A 16,989-nucleotide genomic window follows, 5' to 3' on the forward strand; every position below is an offset into this window, starting at 1 on the left:
GGATCCACAGAGATGAATGCCCGAGCTGAGGCCAGCTAGAACGTCAGATTTCGTCTCACGGGCTTCCTCAGGGGCAACCACGGATCACTATACAAGTCTTCAATTCTTTCTTTGAGCCCAGAGGGTGACGCTGACATGAAAATCTAGCATCATATGCCGGGAATTGCCTTTCTGGTTTGTCACTCTCCCATAATAGCTGTGGTGCCAAAGGGCCTACAGATTATTGCGCTTGGCTGTGCGGCCTTTTTCCAATATTGTGTTAATATCATAAGGGCTGCTTCCAATAAATTCTTAATTAAATATTTAATTCCTGGGTTTTGACTGTCTGGCAGGAAGCCCTAATATCGCAATTTTGGGGATCACGTTGTTTGTCATTTTTTTTAGTATAACTGTATCTGCCTGATGGATGATTCTAAACAGTTTCCAGAAAACATTTTGTGAGTCTGCCTCTGGCCTTCTGCTTCATAGACTAACATGGCTATCCATGAGATACAAAAAAGATTTTATTTGAAAGAAGAATTAAGCCACTTACAGATTCATGTCCACTATACAACACATTAAAAATGTGCTAAAGGACACCTGTTGCTGTCATTTCCAAGTTAGACTCCATGTCTCAGTCTTTTGGCCTGACAGTGTGCTTGGCAGATGTGCCCAGGCAGAAACCCAACAGGTGCAGCTTCCCCACACCCCTGCAGGATTTGTGCCTGACCCAGCAAAAGGGACTGTGTGTCTCCTATACCCCACCTCTGTAGCTGAAGATGCAGAGTTAAGTATATGGTGATGGCAGCAAGAGTAACATTTACAGCAAAACAGAAAGCCGTGAAATGTCCAGAACTTGAGGAATGGAAGAATAAACTAAAAGAATATGCGACAATGGCAACATCTTTTATACATAACAGACCCATTTCAGAATTTCAAGAAAATTGATTTTTTTCAATTATATAGTTCAAAATCAAGAATAAAATGAAATTAATACAGAGAATGATAGAAGGGAAGAGTTAGCTAATACATGTTTATAATAAAATATTATTTGTTGAGTAAAATATTATTAGATATGAAGATAGATTGAAAAGAGAGAATAAAGATATTTAAGTAGAAGTGAAATATTAAAAGTAAATTTAAGTAAGTTCCAGATAAAGGTTTGATGCTGAATGTAAATGATTATGGTTTATATTTTATGTTGGTATGATTATAGTTTATATATATTTTAAGTAGAAGTGAAATCTTAAAAGTATAAGTAATTGGATGGGAGACCTCCAACAAAGACCAGGGTTGCAGAGGCAGGCAATGGCAAACCACCTCTGTTAGTCTCTTGCCATGAAAGCCCCACCAGGGATCGCCATAAATCAACTATGACTTGAGGGTCGGATTTCATTTTTCAAGTTCCAGATAAAGGTATGATCTTGAATATAAACACTATGATAAAGTTCCTTTATCTGGAACTTACTTAAACTTACATTTAATATTTCACTGCTACTTAAATATGACATTGAATATAAATGATTATATATTGAATATAAATGATTATGCTAGTGTGTGATTATAGTTTATATTTATTTTAAGTAGAAGTGAAATCTTAAAAGTATAAGTAAGTTCCAAGTAATTGGATGGGAGACCTCCAACAAAGACCAGGGTTGCAGAGGCAGGTGATGGCAAACCACCTCTGATAGTCTCTTACCATGAAAACCCCACCAGGGGTTGCCATAAGTCAGCTATGACTTGAGGGCTGGATTTCATTTTTCAAGTTCCAGATAAAGGTATGATCTTGAATATAAACGCTATGATAAATATACTGTTAATATTTCACTTCTACTTAAATATGACATTGAATATAAACGATTATACACTGAATATAAAGGGTTGTGTTAGAGTGTGATTACAGTTTATATTTTATGTTTTGAAAATGGAAAGAAAGTCGAGCCTTAAAAATGAAGACGCAGGCTGCCGTTCCACGGGTGCCGCTGGCGCGCCCTCTGCCCGCGCCCAGAGGCACTCTTGCTGCGGGCGGTGACGTCAGGGCCCTCTCCGCAGGGCCAGTCCGGCGGCTCCGGCTCCTCTTCCCCGGCCGAGGCCCCGCCCCCGCCTGGGCTCGGCTCGGCTCCGGCCAGCTCCGCTCCAGGGCGGCGGGCGGAGCAGCAGCAGGATGGCGGCGGCGGCGGCTCCGGAGCGCCGGGCCTTCGCGCACCGCATCAACCGGTGAGGGAGCTGCCCGCGGGGGGCCGGATCGGGGCCGAGGGGCGCAGGGAGGAGGGGGCAGCGCACGTCGGAATCCCTCTTGCGGGTCGGGGTCGGGGCCGCGCGGTGCAGAAAGGAGCTGCGGAGAGCCCCCCCACCCCCCGTAGGCTCACCTGGACGTTACCTGGCTGGAGGCGGAGCCCCCTCCGGGGATCGGGGCGCCTCCACGTGCTCCAGCCCCTTTGTGCGGCTCTGCCGCTCCGAGGCAGCCCGACCTGGCAGCTGGAAGGGGCGCGCTTCCCGCAGTGGGCTTCCCTGGGCTGCCCTTGAAATGAAATGAAATCCTGCCCTCAAGTCAGACTTGACTGATGGCCACCCCTGGTGGAGTTTTTATAGCAAGAGACTAACACAAGTGGTTTGCCTGCCTCTGCAACCCTGGTCTTCGTTGGAGGTCTCCCACCCAATTATTAACCAAGACCTAGCTTCGGAGATCTGATGAGATCAGGCTCACTTGGGCTATCTTAGTCGGGGTGATTCTTTAGCCTGTCTTTAATCATGGTGAGAGCCTTGTCTAGGACAGCATGGGTGAACCTGATCTTGTCAGAGCTCAGAAGCGAAGCAGGGTCAACCTTGGTTAGTAAATGGATGGGAGACCTCCTAGGAAGACCAGGGTTGCAGAGGCAGGCGATAAACCACCTCTGTTAGTCTCTTGCCATAAAAACCCAGCCAGGGGTTGCTATGAGTCAGCTATGACTTGAGGGCACTCTCCGTTGAAGCCAGATCGCCCAAGCTTGAGTTCAGGGACTCAGCTGTAGCCCCCTACTCTGGTGTAGTGGTTCGTGCAAGGATCTGACTAGGTTCAGATGCCCTCTCTGCTTGGAAGCTGGCTGGGCAACCTGGGACCAGTTGCACACTCACCGCCTAACCTGCCTTGCAAGGTCGTTGTGAGGATAAATGGAGGAGAGGAGGAGGGAGTTGTAAGTTGCTTTGGGTCCCTCTTTTGGAGAAAAGCATTTTATGTAAATGAACAAAAATTGGAGGTATATGCTTGGCTGCAAATTAGTTTTGGAAAATGCTGGGAAGATCCGCACCCGGCACTGATGTCGTCCCATCTAGGGGAACCCTTGGCGCTGCTGGCGGTGTAAGCAGAGCAAGGGGGTGCTATGGCAGAGGACAGGTTTGGGGCTGCTGGCATCCTGAGCCTTTGCCCTCTGCCAAGAGCTCTGTCTTGGCTGGACTTGGACAGTGATGCCCGCTAGCCAAAGATGACGTCTTGCTTCTTGGCAAAAATGAGCCGGACTAATGCGGCATTCTTTTATTCATGGATAAGCTTGGGGGCGAGGGCAGCAGACCCCTTCTTCTCTGCTTGACTCTGGGGTGGTGTTTTTTGTGGGGCGGCGGCATAAGAGATGGAAGCAAAAACTTCTGTGGCTTATCTGGACTGCAGAGCTGCTGGCAAGTCTTGGGCATGTGTGGGTTGTGCCCGCTGCTGCATTTGGGAGAGACCGATGCCAGGGTAGAAATGAGCAGCCGGGAGTGGCTGAGTGCCGTCTTCAGAAACCAGGGAAGTGCAGCTCACTCTCCGCTCTGGGAAGAGCAAATGGAGAGAGTGGATAAGAGCTGTGAGAAGGGGAGGGGGGAGATGAGAAACCATTTCTGTCCTCCAGATGAGGCCAGGCCAAAGAGCCAAAGGGTCAGAAACACATTTGGAGATCAGCTGGGACAGGACGGCTAAGCAAAGAGAGGAAACTTGCTTTTGCCTCAGGGGTAAGCAAGGGCAATTTTCCCTTTGAGAGTTACAAGCGGTTGCTTTTCTGCAAGATCTCCCATTGCAAGGCAAAAACAAATTTCTATGAAGACATCCTCAGCAAACGACTCCTGGCAATGTGTGCTTCATTCGCAGTTCTGTCCGCCCACCAGGGTTAAAGGGTTTCATGGAAGGGAAGGAAGCAATTTTAAAATTTGTTTCCTGCTTTTGCTTCCCTTTGACCAGTGCCTGGAAAGGCCATATTAATGTTCTTGGAAAAGAGCCGGATAGTGATTTGTGTAGCTCTTGTTCTTTGCAATTTCCTTCAGCAACAGGTCCAGTTTTTTTTTAAAAAAAGGAGCTCTCTTCCCTTTTTTGCCATGAAAGATAACAAGAAACATTACCAATGCATGTAAATGGCTTTGTTGTATAAGGAGATGCAGTTTGAATATGGCTTATGAAGAAACGGGATGTTAGATGCTGGTGCACCCGTTGCCAGCTCTCCCGGATCACTGCTTCCCGTCAGATGAAACTTCTGTCCTTCTCAACTGTTACTTGCCTGTAAAAGAGAAAAGAGATTATGGCTGATTCCGCACACGTTGAATAATGCACTTCCAATCCTCTTTATAGATCATTTGGAATGGATTTTTTCGTGTGCGGAACAAAAAATCCACCTCAAACGATTGATAAAGTGCATTGAAAGTGCATTATCCAACATGTGTGGTATCGATAAATCGGACTATATTAAGTGGATTTACCTTTTATTTGTACTGATTTGATAGACTTACCATATATTGGAGCATTGGTCGACTTATATAATTAACTTTTTGGGGTGTTAACTTAAATGGTAGAAAACAATTCATAAAAGTTGTGTATATATAATTATATTGCACTTATAGCGCTTGCACTTTATAAAATTATATTGAGTTATTTCTTTGGCTTATTGTTAGAATAATTGTTGAGTCTCTTAGGATTGCGGTCCACAAATTGTTGGTTGGTTATTGGAGACTCTCTGTTTTTGTTTTTAGCAATTTTCTTCTAGCCGGCTGCAAAACCCAGTCTTACCACAATGTTTTGTGTAGCAATACTGTTGGACCATAGATGAACTGTGTTAACAAAAGGATATACAATCGTTTACACTTAAAAAAAAAATTAAACTCGCCATCTTCAGTGTTTGCTCTCTTCGGCAATGGATGTATGAAATAATTTTATGTTTCTGATTAATGTAGCTTTGACCAGTTTGCCCGTTCAAATTCTTCATAATTTTATTTGAGCCAATGCTTAATTTTTACCTTGACCTGGACAGCCCAGGTAAGCCTGATCTCATCAGATCTCAGAAGCTAAGCAGGGTCAGGCTTGGTTGGTAATTGGATGGGAGACCTCCGAGGAAGACCAGGGTTGCAGAGGCAGGCAGTGGCAAACCACCTCCGATAGTCTCTTGCCATGAAAACTTCATCAGGGGTCACTGTAAGTCAGCTGTGACTTGAGGGCACTCTCTACCACCCCTTAACTTTTATACACATTCAAATACTGTCCTTGTATGATGGACAGGATGAGTACCCTATAGCAAGCTTAAAGGCGGAGGGAGCTTGGTAGCAACCAGGGCTAGGGCAGAACTTCCGGCGTTTCCACTGGTGGTAGTTTCAGCTGCTTTTTAAATGGATTCATGGTGGGACTCCGCCCTCACACACACACACCCGTTCAAAAGTCCCTGCAGGCAATGGCCCTGTTCCCTTTTTAGCTCCCATGGCAGGCACCAGAAATTGTGTTGGTGAGCACCATGGTTTCCCGTGGGCACCATGTTAGGGGGAAGCTACTTTGTCCCATTCGTTAATTAGCTAACGCGCAGAATTGGAAGAAACCTTGCTCTTTTGCTTTGCTGGTGATCTCGCCTTGTGGCTTCCAAGGGACTGAGTACTTTTCAACACCCCTCCTCAGTAAGTTCTGCTCCTGGTAATCAGTTTGAATGTTGGGGTCTGTGGGGGAAGGGAATTGTCAGTGCAATCCTATGCAGAGTTACACCAATGGGCTTAGACTGGCATAACTCTGTTTAGGATTGTCCTGTGTGTGTAGTCAAACATGATTGATCTAAAATAGGGAACACGAGGGTGTGCTAACCAGTCTTACTTGGTTTGCTTTTTTTAAAATCCCATGGTCCACTGTTGTGCATTATAAAAACTTACAGTGCAAGCCGGCATCCTTGGGGTCTTTTAATGAATAAAGCATAACTAATGCTTTATTGATTAATAATAAAGCATATCTAATAATAAATAATAATAAAGCATTATTAATAAATAAAAATAATAAATCATTATTAATATTCATTCATAATAAACTATAACTAATCTGTACTGAGTAAATTCTGAGGATGTCCTGCTTTAAAATATAAGAAGAATCTTCTTGAATCAGAAAAGACCCGTACTCCCCTCTGCCCCACCCAGAATTGTAACACTCAGACTTCCAGTTTGAGCCAGTTTGGTGTAGTGGTTAAGACCAGCAGGACTCTAATCTGGAGAGCCAAGTTTGATTCCCCACTCCTCCGCTTGAAGCCAGCTGGGTGATCTTGGGCCAGTCACAGCTCTCTCAGAGCTCTCTCAGCCCCACCCACCTCACAGGGTGTTTTGTTGTGGGGATAATAATGACATACTTTGTAAACTCCTCTGAGTGGGCAATAACTTGTCCTGAAGGGCAGTATATAAATCAAATGTTATTATTATTATTATTCTGCCTTCTCTCTTGTCCCCTGAAGTCCACTTTCTTGCATCCCCTTTTACAATAACAGCTACTTTTTTTGAATTTTCTGTCCAGGAAGAGCTGCCGAGAGACGTCCCTGCACTTTTTCTGTTGAATGGTAGAGATTTTTTAAATTGGAGCTCCTTTCCTGACTGCCAGTGTTGATTTGTTTCTTTTCACATACTGAGTATAATTTTGTTTATTGCAGTCATAATTTTTCAGGCTTCCTTTTGCAACCATAAAGGCATATAATGCTTCATCCCTCTCCCGCTAAACAAGACACTGAGAACTAGAACTGGCAGTACTGGCAAAGCAGATTTCTAGCCCCCTGCTTATATGGAAATGACAGCCCCAGTAAGAGCTGTGTGGAGGTTGTCTGGCCCAATCTGGGCAGAGGGCAGGTTGGTGTGGACGAATGTGGGTGGGTGTACAGAAGAGAAGAGAGAAAGATCCCACTAGCTAGAAGCACTAGCTAGGCAGGACAGTATGGAGAAGTACCTTCTTTCAAAAGGTGCTTTTCCTTGTCTGTTTGCAGAATGCTTTCCTTAGGACTTCCTTCTAGAACTCGGACACTCAGAGCGGAACTACAAGTGACAAAAGGCACAGATTGGACACTTGTCAGCTTCCCTCAAGTTTTGATGGGAAATGTAGGCATCCTAGTCTTGCAGCTTGGCTCTCCAACTGCTGTCCAATGGACTTTTCAACTGTCACTTGTCCAACATTCCGCCAAGCTGCCTACATTTCCCATCAAAACTTGAGGGAAGCTGACAAGTTTCCAATCTGTGCCTTTTGTCACTTGTAGTTCTGCTCTCAGGCTCTTTCCGCACAGCACATTTTAAGCCAGTGCTTCTATGTATCCGTGCCAATCAGCCCTGAATCGGCTAGGGCTCCCGGCATTTTGCACTGTATGACCTTGAGGCAATGTGGTGTCTGCTGATGAGCTGAGATGTGTCTGTTCGAAAAAATTTGAGCATGTGTCATGACATTTCAGTGTTAGAGCCCATCCCCCCCCCCCCGTATTTGCTGATTGGGCTGTCCCATGCCCACTGGAGAGGCAATTGGTGGCAGAATCCTGGGAGAAAACATACTTTTGTGCTTGTTCCACTCTCTTTATTTTAAGCCAGGGAAGAGCACTTCCCTGCGGCGTTGTTTCTCAAATGATTGTGCAAAATGTTCCCTCCCTCCCTGGCTATTCACACACATCTTTGGTTTTTCCCTGTTTGGCATTAGGAGAAGCCTGAAACACGCCAGTGCAGGCATGGTCGGGAGGGAGGAAGCAAACGGAGCATCAGCATTTTAACACTTTCCTGGTTTTAAAGCCAGGAGGGAGTAAGCAAGCGAAGCAGCAATGTTATAACTCTTTCCTGATTATAAAAGAAAAATAAATGAGAGTGTATAGCCATAGCCAGGAGGGAGGAAGTGAATGGAGCATCAATCAGCCTTTTAACTCTTTCCAGGCTTTTAAAGCCACAAATGAGGAAGTGAAAAACAGCAACGTTACAACTCTTTCCTGACTTAAAAAATAAATAAATGAGAGCGCATAGTCGGAGAGAGGGAGCAAACCAAAAATTGGCCTTATGAACCTTCCCTCGCTTTTAAAGCCGGGATGGAGGAAGCAAATGCAGCAATGGCATTACGAATATTACCTCGTTTTAATGATAAAAATGCAGAAAAGGAGAGCAGAGGAGGGTGGGAGTGGTTATCGGTGGGCAGCCAACCAATCAGAGCCTAGGAAAAGGAAAGGCGGGGAGAGATGCATCAGCAGTGACTCAGGAAAAAGTCACAGTATGTCCACATAGGGAAAACGTGGGAGAAAGACGGACAGTATTTGATTCTGTGTCCCATGACTCCGTTGAACGTGTGGAACTCTGGAGATCATGGGACTGGAAACTGAACTACTGCAAAATGACGGTGCGGAAAGGGCCACACTCTGCAAGCTATCAAGGCAGCTAAATTATGTCTTGTCTTTCCTATCCTTTTAATTCCATAATTAAAGCTTTTGTTACTCTTTAATCAGTTCAGTGTCCTTAAAGAGCCTAAAGCATCTAATGTTTGGATCAAAAGCCTACGCTTACGTTCCTAAAGACAAATGAACCAAGGTGGATCTTAGAACAGAAAGGCATATTCATTAGGTATGCACAAAGAGGCAAAGGATCCAGAATCCTCAGCCCAGAACCAGATATTGTCAAGATCTGCAATGTGGTCTGCATTGATGAAAGGGAGAAAGAAAGAAAAAATAGAGAAAACCAACTCTGGAGCTTCTACAACAGAAGAGAAAATGAAGCAGAACAAACGGAAACAGTAGATCTGGCTGTCAGTCCTAGGGTGTCAGTCCCTGGCAGTAAGATCCCCAAGTCCCTCACAGCAAGCAAGCAGGTGCATTGGTTGAAGAAACTTTATTTAGAGATCTATACAGTTCAGGTGTTCACTCATAGGGAGAAGTTGGCAGAAGTAATTATTCAGAACAATAGAACTACTGATATAGGGGGATGTTCCCGCCCCTTTGCATTCGGGCGTGAAACCGAAAAAGTTACATGGGAACAAAGCAGTTTAGTCTAGATAAAGTACAGAGTGGAATCATTCCCTCCTGTGAAGATACCATTCAGTACACAGCTGCAGCTGCACTCAGAAATGAAATAGCATATATCTTAGAGATAACAAAGAGGCCACTGGCTCTTCTAGAAATTAAGTATTAGCAGTCTGGACACCCTCACGTGACTTATAGAAAATGCATACAATACTTTGGTATTATTAGTGTAAGATGCACAATACAATGATGGTATGGATGCTTATATCACTCTCAGTATAAAATGCAGAATGCAACAATGGCATGGATGCCTGCAGAACACAATAATGGCATATGACATAACAATGGCATGAATGCAGAACACAACAATGGCATGGATGCTGGCATACATGACACTGGCCATCATCAGTGAGACACATGACACACTGGAAGAACCTAAACAAAAGACTAGAGGCAAGTGTTAGACATTGAACCAGATCAACCAAGAAGACTTTCTTATTTGGCAAAAACAGAAGCTACCACTGACCATCAACATAGGAAGACGTAGTGAGGATGCCTGTAAAAAAAGGGGGGAAATGGAGAAAAGGCACAGATTGCAGAAGAAGAAATTGGATCCCTAATCAAAAACCAGACATGGACACTTAACAGAACTACCACCAGGGAAGAACGGAACAGGCTGCGAGAGGATCTTCAAAACCAAGCATGATGTAGAAGGGGAAATTAAAATACAAAGCTGGACTAGTTGCTGCTGTCTTCTACTGAAGGTGAATACTAGCCACACCAGAAGCGTGCAGACAACTCAAAGGGATGCTGTAACTAATGCAAGACTTTGAGATAAATAAACCCAAACCGATACGGTTCCTTGAAGACAATCAAGGATGTATAAGCCTGGCAAAAATAAAGAAAATCAAGTCCAGCAAAAACCCCAGAAGCCTAAAAAAAGCATAACTCAGTAAGAAACGTGTTAGAAGCTTATTGAATTACAGTGTCGTCCTACAGATGAAACGATAGGAGATACACTCACCAAGTCACTTCCTCAAGATTAACAACAACATTCAATTTATTTAGTGCCCTTCAGGACAACTTAATGCCCACTCAGAGTGGTTTACAAAGTATGCCATTATTATCACCACAACAATCACCCTGTGAGGTAGGTGGGGCTGAGAGAGCTCTGAGAGAGCTGTGACTGACCCAAGGTCACCCAGCTGGCTTCAAGCGGAGGAATGGGGAATCAAACCTGGCTCTCCAGTAGAGTCCTGCTGCTCTTAACTGGCAGTCTAGTATGGCTGTCTGTGCCAGAAGATGAATTTTGTGGATTTTGTACACGAGACCTTGAGCAGGGGTGTTGGAGTAAGCAAAGTCTTGTGTATAAAGAAGAAGAGAAAAAGATCCTGCATGGAGCAGCAAGCTCCAGATAGACAGGACTGTAGGAGTACCTTCTTTCAAAGAGGCTTTTCCTTGTCTGTCTGCAGAATGCTTTCCTTCTGCCTTTCTGCACACACACATTCTTTTAGCTAGCAAGGCAGCTAGTTTTATTTCTTGTCTTTCTTATCCAGTTCGTTCGTTCCATAAACAAAGCTTTTGTTACTCTTTAATCAGTTCACTGGCCAACAGTGTTAGATGAGCCACAGTGCTTGGATAGATGTTTTTGTTTGCATAAATGTTAATGTAAGACCACTAAGTTTTTTCGCCACTAGCAGGCCATCCAGAGGCCTTTCTGCCATGGCCTGATATACCTTTCCCCCCACCCCTTAAAAAACAAACAAACTATCCAGACTTGTGAAGAGTTTTGGAAATCTTTCACCTCATTTTATGAAACTTTGATTGGTCATCATAAAAGATATATACAACGTTTGTTTTTAGTTCAGTCAATCTTTATTATGGTCATAGACCACACAATAATTAAATCAATCCAGAGAGTGGGTCTTTGCATTGAGCAAAAAGCAGTTAGGGGAATACAATTACAGTGCAGGTGCAATTTGGGGTAGAAACATTATAGGAGAAATTATGTGTATTGTCTCCCCTGCCCCCTAGAATTTACGATATTTTGAAGCAATGGGAGAAAAAACAGGTCCCCCCTTTTTTATAGAAAATACCAGACATTTGGGAGGGGGGTATACAATACTTTCTTTCCTATCAAACCTTATTTACCAACTTAATAACATAAATTTCATCATTTATAACTTAGCATATAAAATTGTACTAATTGGCATATTTATGGAACTTAAAAGTATAAATCTTTGTTTTCTGCAAGAAAAAATGCAGGCACCCCCAGGCCATCTCAGAGGTAGGAGAAAAGAAAAGTTGAAGATGTTTCTTTCAGTGGCCACCATAATTTCTTAATTTTTCTATTGGAAAAATTGAAAAAAATTCTTGGAAAAATGGCAAAAATCCTGTCCCCCCATTTTTTACGGTAGTCCAGGCCTTCACATATCCCCCCTTGTACTTTTTTCATCTCTTTCTCCCCTATCCAAGTCTCTTTCTCTATTGCCAGTCTCTAGATGTTCAATTTCAGCGGAAGGGATTTTGAGTGGGGGTACCTTTCAGCTCCTCTTTGTCCAGTTCGAATCGTGAAGCTGGCATGTACTCATTTTAGCAGCTGTCAGGGTTTTACTATGCATGTCTGTAATTTGCAGTCTGCCTCTCAGATAAAGATTTCTCTGTTCCAAGCATGTATAATCCCGGCTTGCTCCCAGGCAAGCAGGACTCAAGGTGGGTAGCAAATTTTAAAAACAAGATAATTAGAATTGGAAAGTTATTCTGAAACCTGTACGTAAGCGATATTTTTGAAATTGGCTAAATCACTCCCCATCCCACTAAATTCCCATCTCTTTAACCAGAAATGTTAAATTTTACTCTGGTGGATTACGACAATTGTATGTTAAAGTTCATATGAAGGAGGACTGAGAGTTCCAAACATTAAGCTATACAGGTGGGGGCCCCTCAAAAATTGCAGGAGGCAATTCCTCGTTGGGCTTCCAGCCCCCTCCTCACAGTGCATTTATTTGTCATTTAAATATTTATGCCCTGTTTTTCTTCTCAGTGAGGATCCAAAGCTGTTTCAATTTTGCTTGTCCCTCTTCTTTTTTAGTTATGCAACTACCAGGTAAGTTGAGCCACAAAAGGATATGACTGGCCCAAGGTCACCAGCAAGCATCCTTAGCATAGGGGGGATTCGAACTTGGCTTTCCCAGGCCTTAATCCAGCTGTGTAACTGCTATATGATGTCGGCTGTCTAGACAGCAGAACAATCTTAACTTTTCTGCTTCTAGCCACGTTTAGGGTCTGTGGGAGGTATCTGCCATATAAATTTCTAGTCCCCTTGGCGCATTAAAGGAAGTAAACCCTAATACATCAGGGATTGGAGGCTCGACTCCCAACATAATTAATTGGATTATCACACAGGATGTGAAGGGATTTGTTGGAGCATCTGGGATTAGAGGCGTCCTGCATTCCCATCTTAACAAAATAGATGATTTCAGCCAGGAAAATCCGAATATGGCAGAGCAAGGCAGTTTCCCGTTCCTTTGCTTCATGACCCTCACTCCTGTCACGAAAGGGCCATTTCAACCCCTTGCGTATTTGTTAAGCTGTGAATCAAACGGAACATGTTGATGGTACCTCCCAAGAGGTCTTTCTGCTCAGAGCCCCAATTTCAATTTTGTGGGAGTGAGGAAATTAATTCTCTCCTCCCATGCCATTTTCTCAACCCAAAGCAGACTTGTGGAGGCGTGGTTGGCTCAATGAGAGCAAATGTACAGATATCTTCTGTGTTGCCTGTATTTTGCCCTAGGAGAGCAAATAGCAGCTCTGAGTAGGGTTGCCAGCTTTAGGATGGGAAATTCGTGGAGATTTGGGGGAGGGGGCCTGGAGAGGGGAGGGTTTAGGGAGGGGAAGGACCTCAGCAGGGTATAATTCCATAGAGTCCACCCCTCAAAGTAGCCATTTTCTCCAGGGGAACTGATGTGTGTCGGCTGGAGATCAGCTACAATTCCGGGAGATCTCCAGCTACCACCTGGAGGCTGGCAACCCTAGCTCTGAGGGCTGTTTCACCTCAGGAAATGAGGGGAGAAAGAATTAACACCCACTCCCTCTCCTGTTGCTGTCGGCACAGCTGCTATTCAGAAAGAAAAAAAATTAGAGGAGCTCTCTGCATTTTATATAGTTGATTTCTAGAGGAAATATATTTTTAGACCTGATCGCGCTCTTCACTACGAGTCTCCCCAATTACTGAACAAAAGGATGGGTTTGTTGAGTGGATAAAAACACCCCCCCCCCCAGGTTCCACTGTGAGGGGCAAATGCAATTAATAATATTCAGATTTATCTGGTGTTAACCTCAAATAGTAAGGAAAAGTATACTCTCTGTGGTGGTTTTAAAAAAAGTTAATTCTGCTGCCACCAGTCTTGGAGTATTTGCAAGGTACTGTCCTATGGAATTGTGAATGTATTCATTTTATTTATTAAAATATTTTTACCTTGACTCTTCCCCTCTAAGTAGCACCAAGGTGGTTTGCAAAATGAGATTACTAGCCTTTGGATAAACCCACCATCTTGTTTTTTAAATATTCTCATTTATGTCCTAGGATGCTTGGAAAGAGATCTAAATAAATGGGGCAGGGTGGGGAAGAAAAGTTTCTCTGTTTAAATATCTCTGTTTGGGACAACGGTCGAGCGCTACAAAATGTGAGAGATAGAAGTGGTGGGTTCATTTGGCTGCAATAGTTTCAGAAGGGGGGCCTGTGTCAGCCTTCCCCCTGGATCGCTTTTTCCTTAAAACAAAACCGTGGGTCTGGTTGTGCCTTTGTGTGCGCTTGATTTAACACATTAAAAACGCAATCCCAAGCAGAGTTACTTCAGTCTAAGTCCATTGAGTTTAGACGGGAGTAACTCTGTTTAAGATTTCACTGTAAATCTTTAGAAATGGAAAAATTTCCATTGAAAAAACAAAGCACGGTACTTGTTTCTGTGGGACATTTACTACCCCACAGAAGCCCTGGAAAAATACGGAGAGTTCAGGCTCGCCGACTCGTCTTTGTTTCTCTGCCAATATATAGCAACCTGTTTTCAAAATGAACATCTCCGCCATATACAGAAAAAGAATTCGTGGAAATCCTGTCTCCTCCGTGAACCTGCGGCCCCTCCCAAGTGCCTGCAGCCTCCGTCTGTTTCATACATGCTTGCCAAGCGCGGTCTGGCTTTACTTTTGTCATTTCAGTGTATTTCTGAGATGGGCCATGACAGCTCATTCTCTCTCTAAAAAAATTATTTTAACAGGGAACAATTAGAATCATAGAATCATAGAGTTGGAAGGGGCCATACAGACCATCTAGTCCAACCCCCTGGCCCAGTGCAGGATCAGCCTAAAGCATCTCTGACAAATATTCATCCAGCCTCTTCTTGAAAACTGCCAGTGAGAGGGAGCTCACCACCTCCCTAGGCACCTTTGAACTACTCTGACCGTGAAAAAGTTTTTTCTAACATCCAGCTGGTACCTTTCTGCATGTAATTTAAGCCCATTGCTTCGCGTCCTACCCTCTGCTGCCAACTAGAACAGCTCCTTGCCCTCCCCCAAATGACAGCCTTTCAAATATTTAAAGAGAGCAATCATGTCTCCCCTCAACCTCCTCTTCTCCAAACTAAACATTCCCAAGGCCCTTAGCCTTTCCTCATAGAGCTCAGCCTCCAGACCCCTAATCATCCTCGTCACTCTCTTCTAAACCCTCTCGATTTTGGCCACATCTTTTTTGAAGTGAGGCCTCCAGAACTGCACACAATACTCCAGGTGTGGCCTGACCAAGGCAGTATAGAAAGGGGCTATGACCTCCTGCGATTTCTATGATGCTATGGCCCCTTTGATACAACCCAGGATTGAATTGGCCTTTTTTGCCACCGCGTCACACTGACTGCTCATATTTAGTTTACAGTCCACTCTTACCCCAAGATCTTTAGTTACTTAAATAATATAATACAGTCCAAACAAGATGTTCACCAATATAATCCTGTGGCCAGAGAATCCTGATGGTCGGCTTCAGGGCGCATCAGGTGTGAAAAGGAAACCACGGCTAACAATGGAAAGAAAATAGACTATCCCTTGCTGTCTAGAATGTCAGTTGCAAGGGCGATTTCATGCACAATCATACCAGCAACTGGGACACCAGAGAAAACCACCTTGATGTGGAAGCATCATAGGACTAGTAACAATGATGTAGTTGGTACACAGCTCCTTATACACGGCCCAGATTCCTTATTTTCCAATCCAAGCCACAAATAAGAAAGATACTCACAGCTCTGCACACCAAAATAAACTTTGGACTGCTCGGAATCATCCACCCCTTGTTCCTTGCAAGGGGACGTACCGTGTTCTCTGGTCCAAAGTCTGATTTCAGTGCTAAGTGCTCCAAATCGGGGTATGTCTCCATAATAGAAGATGAAGTAACGTCATGTATAATATATGGGGGCAGAGACCTGTTTAACTAGTGTATGTGTGTTATGTGCCATCCAGTCGCCTCCAACCTATGACGACCCTATGAATGAAAGACCTCCAAAACGTCACATCATTAACAAACACATTCAGATTCTGCAAACTGGAGGACGTGGCTTCTTTTAATGAGTCAAGCCATCTCATTTTAGATATTCCTCTTTTCCTGCTGCCTTCCACTTTTCCTAGCATTATGGACTTCTCCAGAGACTCTTGTCTTCTCATGATGTGACCAAAGTACGATAGCCTCAGTTTTGTCATTTTAGCTTCTAGGAAAGATTCAGGCTTAATTTGATCTAGAACCCACTTATTTGTCTTTTGGGCCGTCCATGGTATCCACAAAACTCTCCTCCAGCACCACATTTCAAATGAATCAATTTTCTTCCTGTCAGCTTTCTTCACCGTCCAACTTTCACATTCATACATCGTAATGGGGGATACCATCGTTTGGATTATCTTGATCTTGGTTCCTAGAGAGACATCTTTATCTTCAAGTGGTACTGTTGTGATATCTCTAATATTTGTGGTTGAATTTGAGAATAAAGAATGAGGATCTAAGAGCTGGGAATTGGCTGCTTCCTTGGAGGCTGATGATAGTCAGATCAATGGTGGTTCGTGCAATTGAAAGTAAACCTCTGTGTTCTTTGATGTTTAATTATATATTCATATTTTAATCAATACCAGTTACCATATTATTTTTATAGTATTATGGTACCATATTATGGGAGATTTTTCTTTTTGGTCTTCCTAGAATGAACTCACTTCCACTTGCTGTCTTACATGGACAATTTGCAGGCCAAGAAAGGGGATTCAGCGTAGAGATGGGCACAATCCAAAAAAAATTAACGATCAAGCTGATCGTGGATTGGCGCTGGCGACGATCCTGAATTAATGACCCGCACCAAGCATCTCCCGTTCCCGATCCGTGGATCGTGGAGGCAAAAGTGGAGGGGCGCCCCGCTGTTCCCAGCGGTACAGGAACGGCGGGTGATGCCAGCGGCATCTGTGTTTGTGTTTGGCTGTCAAAGCTGCCTATCAGGGTTTGCAGGGATGAGATTGGAGTGCCCATGGCTACAGAACACCCCCTTCCCCCTCCCTCCCCTAGGTGTCTTCTCCCAACTTGTGACTGCTTTGCTGCTCTGTGGTTGGAAGGAAGCCCTGCTGATCAAGGAAAGCTGGGCTTCCATTCGGGTTTCCAGGGCAACAGAAGGAGGGCAAACACAGCTCAGGCATTCCCCTGGCTCCGTTGCCAGGGGAATAGATTGCTGGCGCCTGAGTGTCTGGATCCCTGATCCGAGCCCAGACGCCTTGATCCAGGCCCCTCCCA

The 16,989-nt window shown here is 44.1% G+C and overlaps 1 protein-coding gene across 1 annotated transcript in view; it reads left to right on the forward strand.

Moving 5' to 3' along the window:
* The first annotated feature begins 2,132 nt into the window (after nucleotides 1-2,132).
* DOCK6 (dedicator of cytokinesis 6) overlaps nucleotides 2,133-16,989 on the forward strand; it is a 135,177-nt gene continuing 120,320 nt past the window's right edge. Inside the window, exon 1 of the mRNA XM_055003920.1 lies at nucleotides 2,133-2,196. Coding sequence (XP_054859895.1) covers nucleotides 2,144-2,196 — 53 coding nt within the window. The 5' untranslated portion in view covers nucleotides 2,133-2,143. The remainder of the gene's footprint in view (nucleotides 2,197-16,989) is intronic.

Source organism: Eublepharis macularius, chromosome 19 (genome assembly GCF_028583425.1).
Source record: "Eublepharis macularius isolate TG4126 chromosome 19, MPM_Emac_v1.0, whole genome shotgun sequence".
Classification (NCBI taxonomy): domain Eukaryota; kingdom Metazoa; phylum Chordata; class Lepidosauria; order Squamata; family Eublepharidae; genus Eublepharis; species Eublepharis macularius.